Source organism: Syngnathus acus, chromosome 13 (genome assembly GCF_901709675.1).
Source record: "Syngnathus acus chromosome 13, fSynAcu1.2, whole genome shotgun sequence".
Classification (NCBI taxonomy): Eukaryota; Metazoa; Chordata; class Actinopteri; order Syngnathiformes; family Syngnathidae; genus Syngnathus; species Syngnathus acus.
Window position 1 is genome coordinate 13,137,036 of NC_051098.1, and position 18,872 is coordinate 13,155,907.

The 18,872-nt window shown below is 43.5% G+C and overlaps 1 protein-coding gene across 1 annotated transcript in view; it reads left to right on the plus strand.

The window, feature by feature from the left end:
* Positions 1 to 18,872, plus strand: part of nectin1b (nectin cell adhesion molecule 1b) — a 110,586-nt gene that overhangs the window by 71,138 nt on the left and 20,576 nt on the right. The window contains 1 exon segment of the mRNA XM_037268323.1: positions 18,608 to 18,755. Within this exon segment, the coding sequence (XP_037124218.1) occupies positions 18,608 to 18,755 (148 nt within the window).

Genomic DNA, 18,872 nt, shown 5'->3' on the forward strand with positions numbered 1-18,872 from the left:
GCTTGTTGTTTTCGTTTTGTTGAAAGCGTAAATGAGGAAGGAGCGGTTTGTACGTCTTCATTTGTTCGCCCCGGCGTCCGGCGGCGCTCGGCCGTCGGCTCGGAAAGACAAACAAAGTTTGCGGATCGAAAAGGACGAGCAAAACCAAGTGGAAACTTTGTTGCTGTTTTTTCTCGTGGAATCAATAATATTTTAGCTGCACAAACAATCTGGCTGACTGCGGGTGTCAAAGCTAGTTTCTCAACAGCGGCCTCAGTTAATGGAGCATGTGCAGACGCTGACTTTGTTTGGAAAAGCTCAAATGCGACTAGCGAAGAAGTCACGTGGCGGCGGTAGCGCTAGCTGTTTGGCAGGGATGGAAAGGTGCTGCTCTTTCGGAGGAACATGAATATATGATAAATATATGGCGTATGTTTCAATTTGTGTTGATTTAGCGCATTTGACCATTAGCCAGTTCCCCGTGTGTGGTAATGGCAACCACCTGTGTCACCACCGCTCTGGAGAACAGCTCAGCGATTTTCTGCTGACTCAACATACTCTTCCAAAGCCCCCCCCCGTCACCCGCCTTACATGACCACCCCTCCAGTAGCTCCGCTGTGTCAGTTGCGTGACGACACGCTTCCTGCAGATGTCTAATGACTGCTGACGGCAGAAGCAGCGGAAAATGGAAGCCGTGTTATTAATTTACTTTGATTCAGATCCTATCGCAAATGAGGAGCGGTTTCTTTTTGGAACCGCAATAAAATATAATCGGATGAGGCGAAATGGAGGAGTCGCTTCACAGGCTTAGTGACCGTCATCCGACCCTCTGATGCAAACTAAAAACGGAAGCCATTCATAAGTTATCTCAGCCGGCCTCAAAATGGTCTCCGATTGGCACACTGTCTGCTAATAAAACACGACACAAAAACAATTGCAATTTGCTATTAATGCCTTTGCGCTAGCGTCATCTATTAGCCGGCAAGCTTTTGACTGAAGCTTGGAAGGCTTCCAGTCGTGCTCTGGGTGGTTGTAGTCAGCAGTGGAGGATCAAACCCGAGATCTGTTTCTGATATTGTGAAGTCAGCGAACCAAAATATTAGAGACAGCTCTCAGTATAATGCAATACAGTTGTACTGTACGAAATTCTATGGACTAACAAAGCACAAAGAAGCTTATTTTAGAATTCAAAATATTACCTCAAAATCCGTTCTTTGAATCCCACAAAAACAAAATTGTTTCAGTGCCGTACAAGTCAACCATGGATTAAAATTAGCGCTATTTATTGTCCTGGAAGAGAATATCGGACCATTTCCACGTCCAAGCGGAGCTTGACATTTGCGTCATTAAAAAGCCATTCCTCCAACTTTCAATTTTCATTGCCACATATTCTTCAAAATCAAGATACTCTCGAGACAAGTGGCTCTTCGCGTTAATTTAGATAAGTTTCTTTGTTGCCTCGACTGACAAGCAAACTAAGTGGTGCGTCTTGTCGCACAATGACAGCTTCCATTTCAAACATGAACCGTAGCACTCCACAGACCGTGGCCCATTCACAGCTTTTTGTCAACCAAAGATTTTGTTTTTAAACTTCTGGGGCCACTGTCATACGTGAAGTATATCACAAGTTAACTTTGCACAAACCTGATAGGACTCTCAAAGCAGATCTTTGTGAACAAAGGCCTTCAATTTGAGCTTTCTGTGACTGCTGTCAGGCATTTGTATCTCAATCTGTGTCATTTGACAAGATGGAGCACCGAGTAAAGACATCTATCGCAAGTTATCTTCACACTAGCCTGATAAGACTCTCGGAACAGCTTTTTGATATTTTTTTGACTGCTGTCATACATTTGCGACCGACCGTCTGTTCGTATCACCTCACAACCAGCACTGAGTGAAGATATAGATAGCATGTTAGCTACATGCTATCTGATTAGCATGCTCAGAGCTACTTTTTGGAAACAATAGACTTTACCTTGGATATTCTGAGAGTGGTTTGACTTAATCTGTTCGTACTTTTTAATCAGAAGTAGCACTGTTAGTTTCTCGATAGCTTGGTCATGTATTTTTTTTTTTTTTACAATGTTGATTAACCCAAATAGGACTTTCAGGTCAGGTTTTGTGGGGCCGAGTTTGAGTAAGTGAAGACGCTCTGCTTGATTAAGAAGCATTCACACCAATCTTCATTTTCTATCATTTCTCAAAAACAAGAGGCTCGAGTAACTCGTGGTGTTAATTAAGATGAGTTGCTTTCGGCTTGACTGACAAATAAACTAATTAGCTAGCTTCTTCGCGGAATGACAACATTGAACAGGCCGAAATCGAAACGTCGTCAGAGCGACTCCAAAGACGACGCTGGGTTCCCAATCGTTCCCATGAGTTGCCGTCGCCTCGTGCTTTACTTTGATTAAAGGTGCCGCGTCTCTTCTGGAAAGTGTGGAGATAAAGAGTCCACTTCTTCCCGATGGCCTCGAGGGACTCAGAAAGGGAAAGAAATGATTAGGCTCACGTGCCACTCAATTACGCCATCCCTGAAAGCAATCTCTTCTCAGGATGCAATTATCCAGGACGGATGGCGCTCGGGTCGGCCCCGCTGGTGGAACTTTAAATCTAAGACCGCTTAATCGATCACGTGTGTCGCTACGTCGCTACCCCCTACTTTCAGTGCCCACATAAAGTTGGACCGCACAGAGGTGGGCATACTAACTCATCACCTTTTGTAACTTATTTTGGTATTTTTTGACGACCTGGTTTTGTCCCAATTTCTGTTAGCTTGGTAAATTTCAGGCTGTTCTTTATTTTGGTAGTTTTTTATTTCCTGTTTGTTTTTAAGCTTCGCTTTGGCTTGTTCGGACTCTGATTTTAGAGCCACTATTGACTGTTTTTTTTGTGGCCAAAGAACTTTGAAGTACTGTAGATGTGACTGGTGTCATGTGTTGGCATCCTGGTTTTATTTTGGTAGGTGCCTGTGATTTGCTATGTTAGCATCCCATGCTAGCTCTGGCTTGCATATGCCTCAATGAATTGATCTGTTTTGCTTTTTTATTTTATCTCTATAATCTGTGTTTTTCCAGGTGTATCTTTTAATTTGTCCTGCTTCTATATATGTTCCTATTTTATCTTGATTTTCATTTCATCCTGTTTTTTTTGAGCTCATTATTTCTATCCCTGACAATGGATTCGCCCGAAATGTTGCTACACAAACTCACCTCGCCATGTCCAGCTACTGAACGTTTTATGATGGCAAACATTTGGAATTATCAAAATGATGGGAGCCCACCAAATCGAGACTTCAAGAGCTTGCTTTGAAACAAAAGGCGATGCACTCCATTTCCATCTGCTCAGCTCTTATTGAGATGAAAACTTTGTTGAACATTTTCTCTCTCTCTCTCACTCTTACAAAGCAGCCCTAAAATGAGTCTGTTGTTTTCAGTCTTCGCTGGCCACGCTCCCGGCTCTTTATGGGAAGCTTTAACAGCGCCTCTCCAGATCGGGTTTCCACCATTTTTTCCCCCCCTCTAAATCTCGCCGGGCCTGACCGCCTGGCAAAGCGCTCACGATTCCGAGGCCAGAAGAGGGGGCTGGTGTGACCACAGTTTGGAATTTCTTTTTTTTTTTTGTTGCTCTTTGTCATACAAAGCCAGAAAAATGAAAGCAGATGTTGGGAGCTGAGGTTTGTTCGAAGCGGGAGCGCAAGGATCATCATTGAGAGGCCTGTCTCCGTGGCGACCGTTCTGACGCTCTTAAAAGTGATCCGCGCTCACACACAGGCGCACAACAAACGAACAACGTGAGGATTTGATTATCCAAATGTTTCTCATGAGTCACAAAGTGAAAGAAGCACTGTTAGCTGCGCTGGCCAAGCCCTGGTGTAATTACGCAGTGGGAAAAGATGTCTTTTATATTCATGAGCTGAACAACTGGCTGCAATTTAAAAAATGGATTACAAGGAGCATATTTCTCATTTTCAGTCCCCGCATCATTTTTAACAGGACATCAACTCTGTCTTCTTTTTTTTTCCCCCGCCTTTCTTGTCACATGAGTGTGATGAGAGGCCGTTGCTTGTTAGTTCACCCAGTGTGATTTCTCAGGGGGGGTGGGGGGGGGGGGGCGTTCTCTCCTATCTTGGCTCATTTGCTTTGGTCGGCTGTCCTCTCTGGAGCGCTCATAATGAAATCTTTAGATCCTCTCAAACACAGTACAGTAAACATTGCTGACCACCCCTGCAGTCGGTGAAGTTTGCAATAAAGAAAAATACAGAAAAAGAAAAAAGAATAGTGCTGAATGCTGATATAGCTCTGTGTTTAAGGTAAACAAGTCATGTTTGTAGTACACTTAGATACAAAAGTGATCTTCTTCCAAGATGTACTTTATAAAATGAATCTACTGCCGTGACTTTCTGTAGGCGTAAAAACCAGGACGACAGCAGCGACGAGTTAAAATAAAGTACATTCGATTTAGCTTTTTTCTTGTTTCAAATTCAGAGAATCTCAAATTAAATAAGCGTTCCGCGAGAGCTGAGATTTATATTTTATTTGACGAGCTAATCATTGGTTGAGTAACCTTGAGGTTTTGCTCATTCAACATGGCTTTGTTCCAGTAGTGCTTGTGAAATGAGTATGATTAATTTTGTGGAAATGTTGCTTAAAGTTTTCGACCTCATGAAGAGAGTTCAATAGACTGATATTCCATTGTGAACTTGACAAAAGCACCGGTGCGCCACGCGACGGCCTTCTCGCAAATGTTTTTTTTTTTATCAAAGGCTATTTGTTAGTCCGTCTCTGAGTACAAATCACCCAGCGAGAGGGCATGTGCGATGTAGAGTATGGCCTTGGGTCAAAATCATTTTTATAATTTGCTTTGGAAAAAAAAAGTTTCCAAGACTTTCAATTCAATCACTTTGGACCTGAGAGGTGACACTCTTTTTGCAGATCAACCTTGTTCTGCATGAAGCTTTTACTTTCTAAACATCCTTTCCACAATCCTTTAGAGCCACGCCGAAGACAAAACAACAAACATTCTGAAAAGGTTGACGCGCCATCCAAACCAAAAAATGTAAAGCATAAATCTAAATTTATTATTTTTTTGACAAAATATGTAACCAGATTTTTGGGTGAAACCAAACACTAAAGAACGGGCAGACAAAAATTCTAAAAAGAAAGTTAAAAAAAAAAAAAGTCTAATCTCAATCCATTGCCTCCTTTTCGTTTTCAAATACCTGCATGAGCCGACCTCCTCTCTCCCGAGGTCCAATCGGAGTGAAGAATAAATGAGTTGTGTGGGTCATTTGGCGATAGCCCGCGAGCTGCCCTCAACTGCACTGGAGATAAAGAAAAAGCGACAGAAATGAAGACACCAAAACAAGACCATTTTTCATTCTGACGCTGCTAAATTAAACTCTGCCTACCACCTCTTTCTTCCTACTAAAACAAAAAAAAAAACTTTAATTAAAGCCCGCTTGCACACAGGTGAGATTTTAATGGTCTTTGTTTGAGATAGTTAGGACATTTTTATAAAGGGTAATTGGATCAAAACATTTAGCACCAGTCTTCGGGGTATAACGTGTATTGGGACGAGTTTTTTCTTTTGTCTGGGCCAGAGAATCCATTAATATTTGGAAGAAGAATAATATTCGGTTGGTGTTTTGCCTATTAATAATTATTTATTATCTTTTATGTGTTTTTTATGCTCAGGATTGTTTCCCATAATGCCGCGAGGTATCGCCTTCCACATCCGCATCCCCAGCGGCATTATGGGGAAAAAATATATAAATTGTGCACCGCAGCCATAATAAAGCCATAAAATTACAAATTGGTAAACGGTGTTTACTTATGAAAAATACATACAGTTCAGGATTTATTTGGAACGCAACTCGGTCTCGGAGAAAAACGCTTTCATAACAAGTGTTTATTCCCCATGTGACCCGCGTCAACACAAGCTCTTCAAACTCTGTCATTACGTGTCACATTCGACGCAATTTGCGATATCATGTTTACGGTAACGTGAAAGCCGTTGAAGTTTCGTTAAGTATGGGTTATTTGGCAGTGCACCGCAATCGTCAGCCTTACGCAACGACGCACAGACACAAGGCGAAATCAGACGTCCTATTTCACACTTGAGACAAGTTAATGAAATAGGAGCTGTCAGTGGCATGAATAAAGCTTCGCACCTGTCGGGAGAACTGGCTGTAAAATCTTGATTGGTTTACAAATTGCAGTAAATTGCCGGTTGTGATGCTTCGAGGTGAGTCACGGCCTCTGGTTGTCGCGCTTCGTGGGTCAATTGGATATACGCGATGAGTATTGTAGGCTGTCTGGTAGTAAAACAAACCAAAAAAAACTGCTGTTGGTTGCACTACCGATGAATCTTACTTTTTGGGTGTTTGTGTATGGAGATTGGCTGCTATCTCACTTGGTGAGCTCTATATTTGTGACTGCGTTGCAGAAATCTGCGCAGAGGTGGTTTAGACTATTTAGGAACATTTTATTGGGGTCCTTAACTCATTCACTGCCAGCCCAGTTACAAATGGAACTGTGACGTCTGTAGTCGTCAATGGCAGTGAATGAGTTAAGTATCAAAACTCAGCGTCATTGGCAGATGTCTCGCTTGTTGTTGGTTGCGCTTCAGAAAGAGTCAAATTTGGGGTTGAAAAATGTAAAATTAAAAAAAAAAAGAAATGTGAGCCACATGCTGCTTCACCAAGACACCAATGACGACTGGTCTGCAGCCGCATGGACAGCGACCAAAATACGATAATGCCTTTTGATTCTTCTAGATTGACTTTCATGTTATACTTTCATTGAAACATTAAATGAGCTGATTATTTTGATGTTGCAAAATATGAAAGGAGGAAGTAAATATATTTTTAAAAAATATAAGAAAAATGAATATACAAATGTCTGGGGATGTTTTGGAAGGACAAAATATGGCGGAATAATAAAAAAAAATGCAAATGCTCTTCAGCCTTCCCCTAATGAGCACTTCGACATGTGGAAAAGCTCAATGAAGTGAAGCCTACAAGCAAGGCAAAGAGTGGCCTGTTAGTCATCCGCGTCCTAATACGTGCCCTACACGAGCCGCTATTGATTAAACACGGCCCGGCGTCACTCGTGATAAGTGAAGGATGGCCCGTGACGGCTAATCACGCAGAAATCACAGAAGCACTTTGGGGACACATCGCTAAACCGTCCTGCAAAGTGTTCCCATGTGGCGCTGGGCACGGCCCATGGCAGCTAAGCGGGCTCTTTTGTTCGCAAGCACTGGAGCTAGACATCGAGACATTTTAAAGGGGATTGCGAACATCCATCCCGAGTCCCAAACCAGATGCTCGCTTTTATAAATATAAGGGAAATCAATTTAACGGAAAAATTCATGCCGACCGTGAAATGAAAGCACACGTAATGATTAAAAAAAAAGGGAATTACAGTAACCGCCCCAACTTTACTCAAAGGCTGCGGGTTTGCATTCCTTTCATTTTTTTTTTTTTTTTGGTCGCGTTATACAACTCAGTTTTGGTCTTTATTTTGCAGTGCAATTTCATTTTAAATGATTGAAATGCAATGTGAAATGAACCCTTAAGTTTGTTCGTTTAGGGGGAAAAACACCCAACAAAATTAGTTTATTCTAATTTATTGCTCTTCCTGCCCTCTCTGCATATTTAAAAATTATTTGCATGTCTGTACTATTTTAAATCAATCATTCTACGTACTTTAAAACTGAATAGCAGGGCTCAAGGTGGTTCTCATTCTGTTATGACTTTATGTAGTTGGACGAATCAACTTTAAGATGTTCAGTGGGAGATACAATTGGAGTAAAGGTCGAGTCCATTATTGGGATTTCAGAATAAGCGACCATTGTTTTGTGTGTGTGTGTGTGTGTGTGTGTGTGTGTGTGTGTGTGTGTGTGTGTGTGTGTGTGCATGTGTGTGTGTGTCATCTCCCCAGCCGCTCTCGTGTTTCAAATATTCAACGGAGCAAACAGTGTTATCGTTTTGCCTGCCAAAATGGAGACCATTTTGGAATGGGGCAAACTTCCAGAACGCAAGTTTCGTTTTGGCAAGTAAATGCGAGTAGCGGCTAAGGGGCAAACGACTTGGGGGTCATCTGCCTCGGTCCGTAATAAAAACTTCAACAATGAACCTGTTGACGTCGCGATTGGCAGCCGGACTGATGCCGTAGTAAACATGGCGGAAATGAAATTGGAATCAAACAATCATGCCTGTGTTGGATTTTATTTTTGGTGGACAAGCGGAGCCAGAGTCGAGGTTAGCGTGTGTTTGCATTGGCTTCTTTGTCGGCCTGCGCGTGCGTATTATTCCAAGGCTGCCGCGGAATAATGAAGGATATTTTTACAGGGTCACAATAGTATGTTTTTTACCCTTAATTTGCCTTCCTGTATTTCCTTCACCGCAACCGGCTGATCTCTCCAAGTAATAAACAGAGTCAAGAGAAGGCAAATTCCATTTGGCTTTTGTCTCGCTCGCACAATGGAAGATTCTGTTGACCTGTGTAAGCTTTTCTCATGCAACAAAAGAAAATTCATGATGTATAACCTGAATATTGCAAAGCTGCACTTAAATACCATTTGCAAGGCCTTGAAATGCACTTAGTCTTGTTGGGCACAATTAGCGAGTTGCTAGCTAGCTAGCACCATTCTGTCAACATGAAAGTATAACATGAAAGCCAATATAGAAGAATCGAAAGGCATTTTCATATTTTGGTCGCTGTCCATGCGGCCGCAGACCAGTCGTCATTGGTGTCTCGGTGAAGCAGCATGTGGCTCACAAATTTTTGCTACGTCCAATTTCTCCATTAGAAAGCCAAGTCAGTGTTTTGACAGTAATGCTGCTCTGCTCTTGTTTTATATTCCCAAAGACTTGCACAACTTTATATTTCTTGGGAAGCTTTAACAACCTACTACTACCTTCCCTATCTACTCTCTCCCATCACAGTTTTCCCACCACAGATCGTGTTCCGCGCGACCGCAGCCGAGTCTTGAGATTCTCCGGCGGTATTTAGCGCTGGAAGTCAGCAGCTTGAGCGGCTCGACGCAGCAGCGCCTTTGAACGTCTATAAGGAGGCGAGCGAGGGGGGGGGGGGGGGGGGTGCTCAGCTGGGCGGCAGGCCGGCTGGTATGCATGCAGAATCCCAATCGTCACCCCTGTTTTGTGTTATGTGGTCTTCGACAGATCTGTGTCGCTACCTCCTTTCAACTTAAAAAGCAATTCGGACGCACATCACAGGGCAGATCTGGTTTTTGTTAGTCACCCCCCATACACACACAATTCCCCCCACCCCCACCCACTCTTGGGAAAAAAAGATATGCATCATATACGTACATTTCGACACAATACCACATATTTATGCTGTACAAGCAAACTCAATACGGTCTTTCAAATACAGTATAAAGGACTCACGTGACCTTTTTGTGGCCTTAACAAAATATACTGATTCAATTTTGAAATATGATATCATTTACGCTTTAATTTCACAACACTGTATTCGATTTTATTTTTTTTAAATTATGTCTCATAGCATTATGATTTCGAATCCAATATTTTTTTCCTTTCATGAAAAACGAAAAAAAAATTCCAACTCAAAATATAAATACCTAGCTTTGTTTTTTTTATATTTTAGTTTTTTACATCTTTAGACTTACACATGATAGCTATTTTAAATTTGTGTTAGATTTATAATGGGTCCTTGGAAATAATTTTCCCCTGGATCCCAAAAGTTTGAGAAACCCTGACATAAAAAGCACACATGCACAAAAATTGGTGAGTTTTCAGGGATATGGAGACCCCCCAAAAAAGGCAAATCATTCATCGAAATGACTGTAATCGCCTTCAAATTGTACTTTGTGGCTTCATGTTTTTCACAAATCCAACAGAGAGCCAGAAATCAGCAGCTGTCTAAAGACCAAAAAAATAATTCCTCTCCATTCTCTGCAAAGATGAATGTGCACATATGCCTGCATTTCTATCAGCGTGACATGAGCGGCGTCGCAATGGCGCCGGAGAGCTAGCGGAGCGCTGCCATTGCAAACACCACAGCCGCACTTTACGAGCGTAGCGTCTCTTGGAGCCGCTCTCGCGCCCTAACGGGCGGGGGCCAGAAAAACTACATTTCGGGGTACATTAGCCCTGAAAAGATCTTAATTTGTAGCCTTGGCACTTGACTTTTAGTGTAGCTTTTTGGGCCTGGTGGAGGTATTAGCAATCAACTCAGAAAAGTGAAATGTAGGTTAGCCAATTAGTGTATCGCAGGACCAACATTATGCTAGCCAATTTAGCCAGCTAAGCTAGCTCAGTGCTTCTTTGTAGTAATCACCAGATCTTCAACAAAATGTTGACATTAATCCAGATATTTATTAAAAAAACAACTTTATACACATGTATCTACAAATCATTTCTTATCCTTGCCAAAATTTACTTTAAGTGTCATTTTTCTTTTTACTTAAAGGTTAGCGCCAAGTCTGAGGACTATCATCATGCTCAGCTAATTCAGTAAAACAAAAAGTCACACATATTCAATCTCAATTGACTTTCTCGCTTCACTTGAATTGTTCCATCTAACAGTGGATATTTGTCATGTTGCCCACGAAAAGACAGGTGCTAACAGCTGTTAGCGACAATGGCGCTTTCTGCTTAGCGACACGCTAGTTGTAAATTGTCTCTAAGTTGTTGTATTGTTTGTTTTGGTTTCCTATGTCGTGATGTATTTCTGTTTGTTGTGCTTCATTGCATAAAAGCAGCCAATTGTATCGGATGGTATTGCATTTTTTCTTGCTCCACTTGTGCACTCTGCTGACACATCAGCGAAGAGTCTGTTGTAAAAATAAAAAACAACCCACACCGCTTCCATCTTGTCTTACAGCTCCGCCCAAAAGTTTTTGTCTTGCCAAATTTGGTGAGCATGAGTGCTTTTTTTTTGTAGCTTGCCGGCATCCCATAAATCACAGTCGAGTGCGTATTAGCGCAACGTCAAAGGAGTTTTACCTTCCAGTCAAGCAGCACACAGCCTGTTCAAACTGCCTCGCAGTCGCTTTAGTGTTTGTTTTTAACGTCTCAGGGTCTGGAAGAAGGCTGTCGGGTCGTAAAAGCTACATTTTGGTGCCCCGGTGTTGTCATGTTATGGCTATTAATTAAGTACCCTTCATAAGCTGTTGGTATCTCTATCCACGTGGAAATGCAGATGTGGAGGCTATGAAGTGGGAGGTGAATCAATTTGGACTGTTAGCCAATCAGAATCCAGAAGAAAATAATTGTCGGAAAAGGCACATTTAATTTTTTTAATTTTTTTTAAATCCTACTCTGAAACATATCATAAAACTTGCATCTTAATCTGGAAATAAAATGTAGATTTCATTAAATTTAGATTAGATTCCATTTAAAACTAATATATTCAATAGTGAACAATTACAACATTAGCCAAATGAACATACCAATCAGAATTGCCTCGGGTATTTGTTTCTTTTTCTGGTGATGTCATGATGAAGTCGAGATGGTTATCTCTCAGGAGACCACCTTTGTTTGTTTTCCTCTTCCCTTTGTCTTCATTCCGATCAAACGAGAGAAGGAAATTCAGGCCTCGGGCCTCGTTTTCTTTTACCGTTCGTGTTTTCCATTAAAGAATCGGACATCATCGGCTCTTGGGCCGCGTTAATACTGCACAAGGTACAAAGAAGTATTGATTGCTCAGTGAAGAGCTTCTCCAAAGCTTGCACGCTTGGGCTGAATTTTATTTGAATGCAAGTAGCGAGACGCTTCACATGAATATTGAGCATCAGATTGTACAGGCGTACCTAATCAAGTGACCAGTGAGTGTCGACTCATTTATCGTCTTTGACTTTGATGACACAATATTTAGGGATAATATGGACCACGTTCCACTCGTAATATGTCATGATATATATCATTTTATGTGTTCATATTTAATCTGTCACATCGACAGCACCTTTAATGTAAATGAATTTGTTTCCTCTGGTGTAACAAAAAGATTTTATGACTGTCATTTTTCTCGCAGTCCAAAATCCAATCATGATAAGGCTCGGCGCACTCTAATGATAATTCATATTAATTGGGTTTTGATTGATTGATGTCAAGGTGTAAAAAAATGTGAGTAAGTGTCATCCATGAAGGAGAAGATGCCAAATTGTTAATGGCTGATGTTGATATTTTTTGCCCTTCCTAATCAAGCGTGAGGTGCTGATTGGTGGTTCTGTTATTTTGAAAAATAGCTTGCGAGTGTCACCTTCATGTCGTGACCGTTCATGTTCTCAAATGTAATAGAATCTTCACGGCGTAACCAGGCCAACTATCTCCAGTTTTACGGCGAGGAATGGAAGCGGTCGTTAAAACAACAAAGCCCGCGGCGCCTTGTAAATATTTGATTGTCGCTAGCTGCTAATTGCGTTGCGCTATTGTCACCGATGTGTCGTTACGTCGCGACGGGTGAGCGCCGTTGTTTATTAGCGGCAAATGGGCCACTTTGGGTTCATCAGCAGCTGGAGTCAAAATAGTACACTCGTTGAAAAAATAAAAGCGTGAGGTTGTAGGGATCATAACGGCGAAGTGAATTCATCCTTTGGCACTCATAACTTTGACAAGCAAGTATCTGAGTTGTTGTGTGTCACGTGTCGGTGGTCTGATAAATATTACAAGACCGGTGCGGTCCAGACCGGCGGAGGCCATACTTTGCTCAGCCCCCCCCAAGGGAGAGCAGAAATGCACGCCTCAGCAAAAGGAGTAGTAATACACGCCTGACGCGACAAACGCTAGCATTACTGAGCTGCACTTCCGACAGCGAATACAAATGTCCCGAGCTTGTATGAATGCACTCCGCCGTGCGATGACACGGCAGCTTAGCCAGAGAAAAGATGGACTGGGGGGGAGGGCGTCTTCCATAACCCCCCCCCCCCTCTCCTCACTAAGCCCCCCTCAAAAGCTTACAATTGAAATGTGTCTGTGCAGAACACGAGCGAGCCGGGCTGTCGGGTTTTAACTGGCCGGAGAAAATTAGCTGTGACCTGAGCGTGGAGACTTTCTGCTGACACGTTCGAAGGGAATGTGCGTGCCAGCGAGCGAGGAAGAGCAAAGGGATGCTCGCATTAACATTCCCAACATGGAGGCCGAGACATGAAAGGGAAAAGGAGGGAGGGAGGGAGGAAGAGATGAAGCTCATTTGATGGAGCCACAGAAACGGGTTTGTAGATTAGTGATGATGCGTGCACTTGTTCACGGCCTGCTGTAACAAGAACCTTGCGTATTGAAGATAGCGCAGGTTCAATTCTGGGGCTACGTGGGCGTGATGTTGTTGTAAGGAGGTATTGGACCTTTTTGCTCCTTGGCTCCCCTATTGTTGTGGAATATTCTGATGTCGGTTGCTTTTAAACATGTTGAAAAAAGCTTTCTGTGGGCGTAAAAAGCAGGATGAAAGAGTATTTTACAATCAGGATGATCTTGAAACGCTGTTATTGTCTTCTTCTTTCACATATCTACAGTGTTTAAACAATAGGTCGCCACCTAGTGGCTCGAAAAGGAATTACACCAATAATAAAGAATAAAAATGGAGTTCATTCAGATTTTTTGGTAGAACATACGGCACTGCATTCTGAACATTATGTTCTTTCTACTTGTCCTACACAATGCAGGCGCTCATCTCATTTCCACTTCCCGTTGACTCGTGCGTGAACGGTGGCCTCACTGTTTATTTCCATCCTAATTATTCCCGCGGGCTGATTCGTTGCGCGGATTTTTCTTGACGTATTGTTGAGCCGCCAATTGTTAACTACGCGGGGGGGCTGTAAAGAGAGCTCAGCGTGTGTTTATTCAGCCATGCGGCGGCGGGAATGACAACAGCAGTAACACGGGAGGCGCACGACTGGTCCATCAGTGGTGGGAAGTGACAAACAAGTACAAACATTTTGTTAGTTGAGCTAAATTACAATTTGCTGCTTTTACCGGTATTTTTTTTAACATATCTGTATTTCAACTTGAGTGTGAGTCTATTTGCCACCTCTACTGTGCTTGCATTTTGGGCCTAATCAAGTGCTGCCCTCTGTGGGCTAGTGTGGAACAGCAATTACCTCTGTAGTCCGTTTTGGGCCAAGGTGGTAGTGTGAGTGATGCTCTCCAGAGAATGTTGCGTGAGGAAGACAGAAAAAAATGTAGAAGAAGAAGGTGACATCAGCAGCCTCCAGTTCCCTGAGGAGGACGCACTGGAAACTTTAACGAGGTTACTTCCGAACTCTAGTAGGGGGATGGGGGGGGGGTCCCAGTTGGCAGCGTGAAATCCAGATTTATGAACTCCATTAAGCTACATTTCTGTCTTTTTATTGGACAGCCCTGTAGAATTTACTCAAATGTGTGGGTTTGTGTGTGTGTGTGTGTGTGTGTGTGTGTGTGTGCGGGGGGGTCGGTGGGGGGGAGGGGGTGATTGTGGATTAATTGCAAACAGCTTGCTCTTTTACACACACATAAGGTTCATGTAATGATGAAATGAGGTGATAAAGGCCACTAAATACCTGAACTGGGGCTGCTGACATGCGAGGACAACCGCCGGGCTGGAGCCAAAGCGGGTGGCCGTGGTTGTCCGGTTTAGATGCCAAGACCCTCAAGGAGCTCGACCCATTCCATCCTTGCACCACTTGGACTAAAATGATCGGTTGGGGAAAAAAAAACTGTCCAATTGACTGCAGAAACACAGCCGGTGCTCGCATTGTTGTTCTGTAAAAACACTCGGCTTGCTCCAATCATCTCCAATTGCAGTGCAGCGGTTTACAGTAACAGCTTGCATCCACTTAGTTAGCGGCGACGTTGAAAAGAAAAGGAAATTGGCACTTTGCAAGATTGCACTTTATAGAAAGATATCAGAATGACTTAATAGGACGTAAAGGAGTCAACTGTTTTTGCCTCATTGTCTGCTTCATTTTAGTGGATATAGTGATGCTCCTGGTGTGTGGGCCTTGGCCACACGGGGGCAGTATAATACAGACATGCATGGAAATAATAATAATACATATAATATTAATATATGAATAATAATAATATAAAACTTTCTTTGCAGATGATAAAGAATAAATGCATAAGCTTTGTTATTCATCTAAATGTTCAAATGGTTGTTTAGGGCGCTTGCGAGCACCTGCTTATATGACGTCAAGACTCCAGTGTTATTTTTTCTCATTCTCCAGGTGTCCCTCTCACCCTTTGACTTCCCACCTGCTCTGTTCCGAATGTGTGACTAACTGGTTCAGTGGGGAGCATGCTAGCACAACAGCCTACCCCCAGAAAAAAATGGCTTCAATTGTCATTGCAAATAAATGTCCGCCAGCTCTGATAGCAGGAGGGTTGCACTAATCCATTCGAGCTAGCGAGAGCTCCTACTAACGCTGACCACCTCCTGCTGGGAACGTGTAGCAGCATGGGGCTGATCAGAAAAGAAGTGGAACGGTGTATTTGTGCTGCCTGAAATGCAGCAAATCTCTTACTCCAAAGTGGAAATACAATCATTTGAAAACGACGGCTGGCCCCCCAACACTGATGTGACATGTTATTTCATTCTGAAAGATTTATTCATAGGCAATTTTGTGTTAAGAGGTCATGCTTCCTGTTCCAGCAGCTAACTGTGGTCAATATTTGTGCGGGTGAGTTCTATTGCCGAGGCATTCATTCTGTGGTGACCCAACCCTGAATTCTTCTTTTTTAAATTTAATCTAATTTAGGTAGCTAATTTAGCAGCTTAATCCTTAAGGTTGGACATGCACGTGGTTCTCTGGAAGTGTGGTCCGCAAATATGAGCCAAAAAGGAATCTTATTCAAAACCAGTTTTATTTCACCTTTGGCCCATAGGACTCAAACATAGAATAGCAACGAGGGAGGGGCGGGGGCTGCACCTGAAGGCTCGCGTGGGAAGCGTGACGCTCTGCAACATATCCATCATGGCGCTCGGGAGTCCCGGCGGAGTTGACGGGAAGTGAGCGGGCGCTCGGGAAGACACGGATGTTTGCCGAGCAACAATTGCTCATACATCAAGCGCGGCCGCGAATAACAGCAGGCGAGTCCGTGCGCAGCGGGATGAAGGTTGCTGCCACCTTCCAGGGGGTTGCGAAAAATAATCACAGTAACTGCTGGATGCAAATCCTGTAGAAATTGAATGTGAAATGTGCGGAAATGCTCGGCCCCAGAGAAGAATCGTGAGGTCGTGGGGGTTTAGGATAAAAAAAAATTTGGAGTACATAACCTGCTCGAAGGATGAGGCTGGTGGCAAACAAGCCAAGGTTAGATGCAGCACACGCTCGGCCGCGTCACGCGTATTGTAAATCAATTGCAATGTCTCAGCGGTCGGTGGTGGCCAGACATATTTGAACATCAGCCAGATTGCGCTTGAACGCACGCTATGAAGGAGTTATTTTAGACCAAACTTGCTGACATTTGAAATGAACTCGCGGGTCACTTTTATTTGCTGCTAGCTAATAAGAGCCAATGCGGGGAGCTTGAGCTGTTTGTGTATTTGTCATTTGCTTCATCATTATTTCCAGAGCTACCTACATAAACACCATGGTGTTGTTTCGTGGGGTCATGTCCTTGAAAAACACGGCGGTAGGAAAACAATGACCTGACTCGGTCCAGTCACGCCAGCTCACGTCCGCCTCATTGAACGTGAAGCCAAGGTGTGTGGCCGTTATGCTTATCTTGTTGAGAAAAAAAAAATGAAGCTCTTCATCAAGAGCCCGCAGCCATATTCGTGTGAGGATTTGTGATGTCGGATGCGGTTCATGTACGCAGGATGAGGTGTTCAATTTTTGATGGCACCTGTGAAGCGCAATGGCCGCCGCCGCCACCGCGCTCCTTCTATTCCAGGTCCAAAATCCTCCGTGCCAGCTGCCGGCGGGCTCGGCTCCATTCTGATCCAGTCCTCTGCGTGCGCATGTGCGCGTTGCTTACACAACAGACTATTGTGTCTGGCATTTGCATCAGCCCACTGGCTGGCGCAGAGCGTGGCGCCGTGAGACAACAGTAGCGGCTTCGGCTCAGCTGTTGCCATGCTGCAGCTAGATCACATGCTTCAAAGCTGATCACATTTGGGGGGGAAATAGCAGCACAAAAACAACAAGTGTGAGGCTATGAGGAAGAATTTGATTTGAGTTTAAGTTTACGGTTAAATCACATCAAGTGGTTTGCCGTAAAATGGGCCAAGCCTCGCCATACAAATAAAATATAAAAAATTATGCAGAGTAAAATTGCTTATGATGCTAGGCCATATAATTGACTTTTGGGTACTTTCAAATTTTGATTTCACACATTTCCCTCAGTCCCCTGTAGTGAACATATATTGAATGTTTAATCAGTGTTTTTTGCAGAATTTTGGGGGTTTGTTTATTTTTTGTTGTTGTTTCATAGCTCCCCAGAACCCCCCGGGAAAATATCCTACCTCCGCCAGCCTGACATTTTCTTCCTGACTGTACACACACACACAGGGGGGAAAAAAAGGTCTCTGTGAAGATCAAAATAGGCTCAAAATGGTGAGCTCCGTGGCAGCCATTGTTGTGTCCAAGGACTCGTTATCACGGTATCATGCGCTCATATTTGAGGTAGTCCTTTGAGGATGCGCCATTATGGGCGGTGAATCAAAGCGGCGGGCGAACGAGGCCTTGTATTGTCACTGCGGGAACGGATAGCCACGTAATAATGGAGTCATCACGAGGGCAGCTCTTCCCTTCGGAGTGGAGACGGCGATAATTTGCTGCCCTCAGCCTTTGATTGGTCCCTGGCGAGCCCGCTCACACAGACAGCTTGGACACATCGTTGCAGAGCATCGCGAATCCTCGCCGATAAGCCAAGGAAACAGATGGCCGTGACCATTTCGCTCACGGCTGTAAATTGTCATTTTTATCTGCTACACATTGCGGTTCAAGAGTTCCTGTGAACACGTCACCTCGGGGGTTTTCCAAGCTTGGAGTGAGGCAGATCTGCTAGCGTCCAGATAAACGCAAACAACTTTTTGGTCAAATATTTTTAGCTTTGTCCTGTTGTTAGCATTAGCATTGTCTTATTCTTAACATGAGCATTCATCCTATTGTTAGCATTAGCATTGTCTTATTGTTACATTACGCAAAAAAAAAAAAAATCTGAAATATATCCTTCTCGGGTAGTGGCCATTTTGCCAAAATGACATCACAGTCACATGACCAAACCCAGAAAAACAGGTGAGCCGTGAATGGTCATTACCTGAGGTACTGTGATCAATCAATCAATCAATCAATCAATCAATCAATCAATCAATCAATCAATCAATCAATCTTTAATTTGCCAAGTTTGAGCATGCCAAACAAGGAATTTGACTCCGGTAGATCTCAGCCTCTGTGCAACATTTAAGTAGCTAACAACAACAAGGACGACGTGCAAAAATTGACAAATGTTCTCAAACATCCTCTGATCTTAAACTCCCAGTCATTTTCCTTCGACAGCAGGTGGCGAATTAACCGCCTACATCGTCAATTTGTCGACACCGGGTATAGTTTGTCAAATTAATCTTCGGACCCTTTTCATGTGTATCCGACGAATCCTGCCACATGTCGCTCGGCAACAATTGACAGCTGACACTGTGATTTTTCTTTCCCGCCCACGCAGAGAAACCGATGGCGCGGGGCCCCCCGGGTGGCGTTATCGGGATCCTCGGAGGCATCGTGGCCATCGGCCTCATCATCGGCGTGGCCGTCACCGTGGTCATGGTCCACCGGCGCCAGCAGAAGACCCGCACGGAGACAGATAATGACCTGTGAGTAGCGAGTGCCTTTTGCCAAAAGTGTTGTCGAGCAGGTGAGGTAGGCGGGAGATTAGATGTGAACTCATGTCGTCTCTCCAGAGAGACGAAGGCTTTGAAAGGCACCAAAAC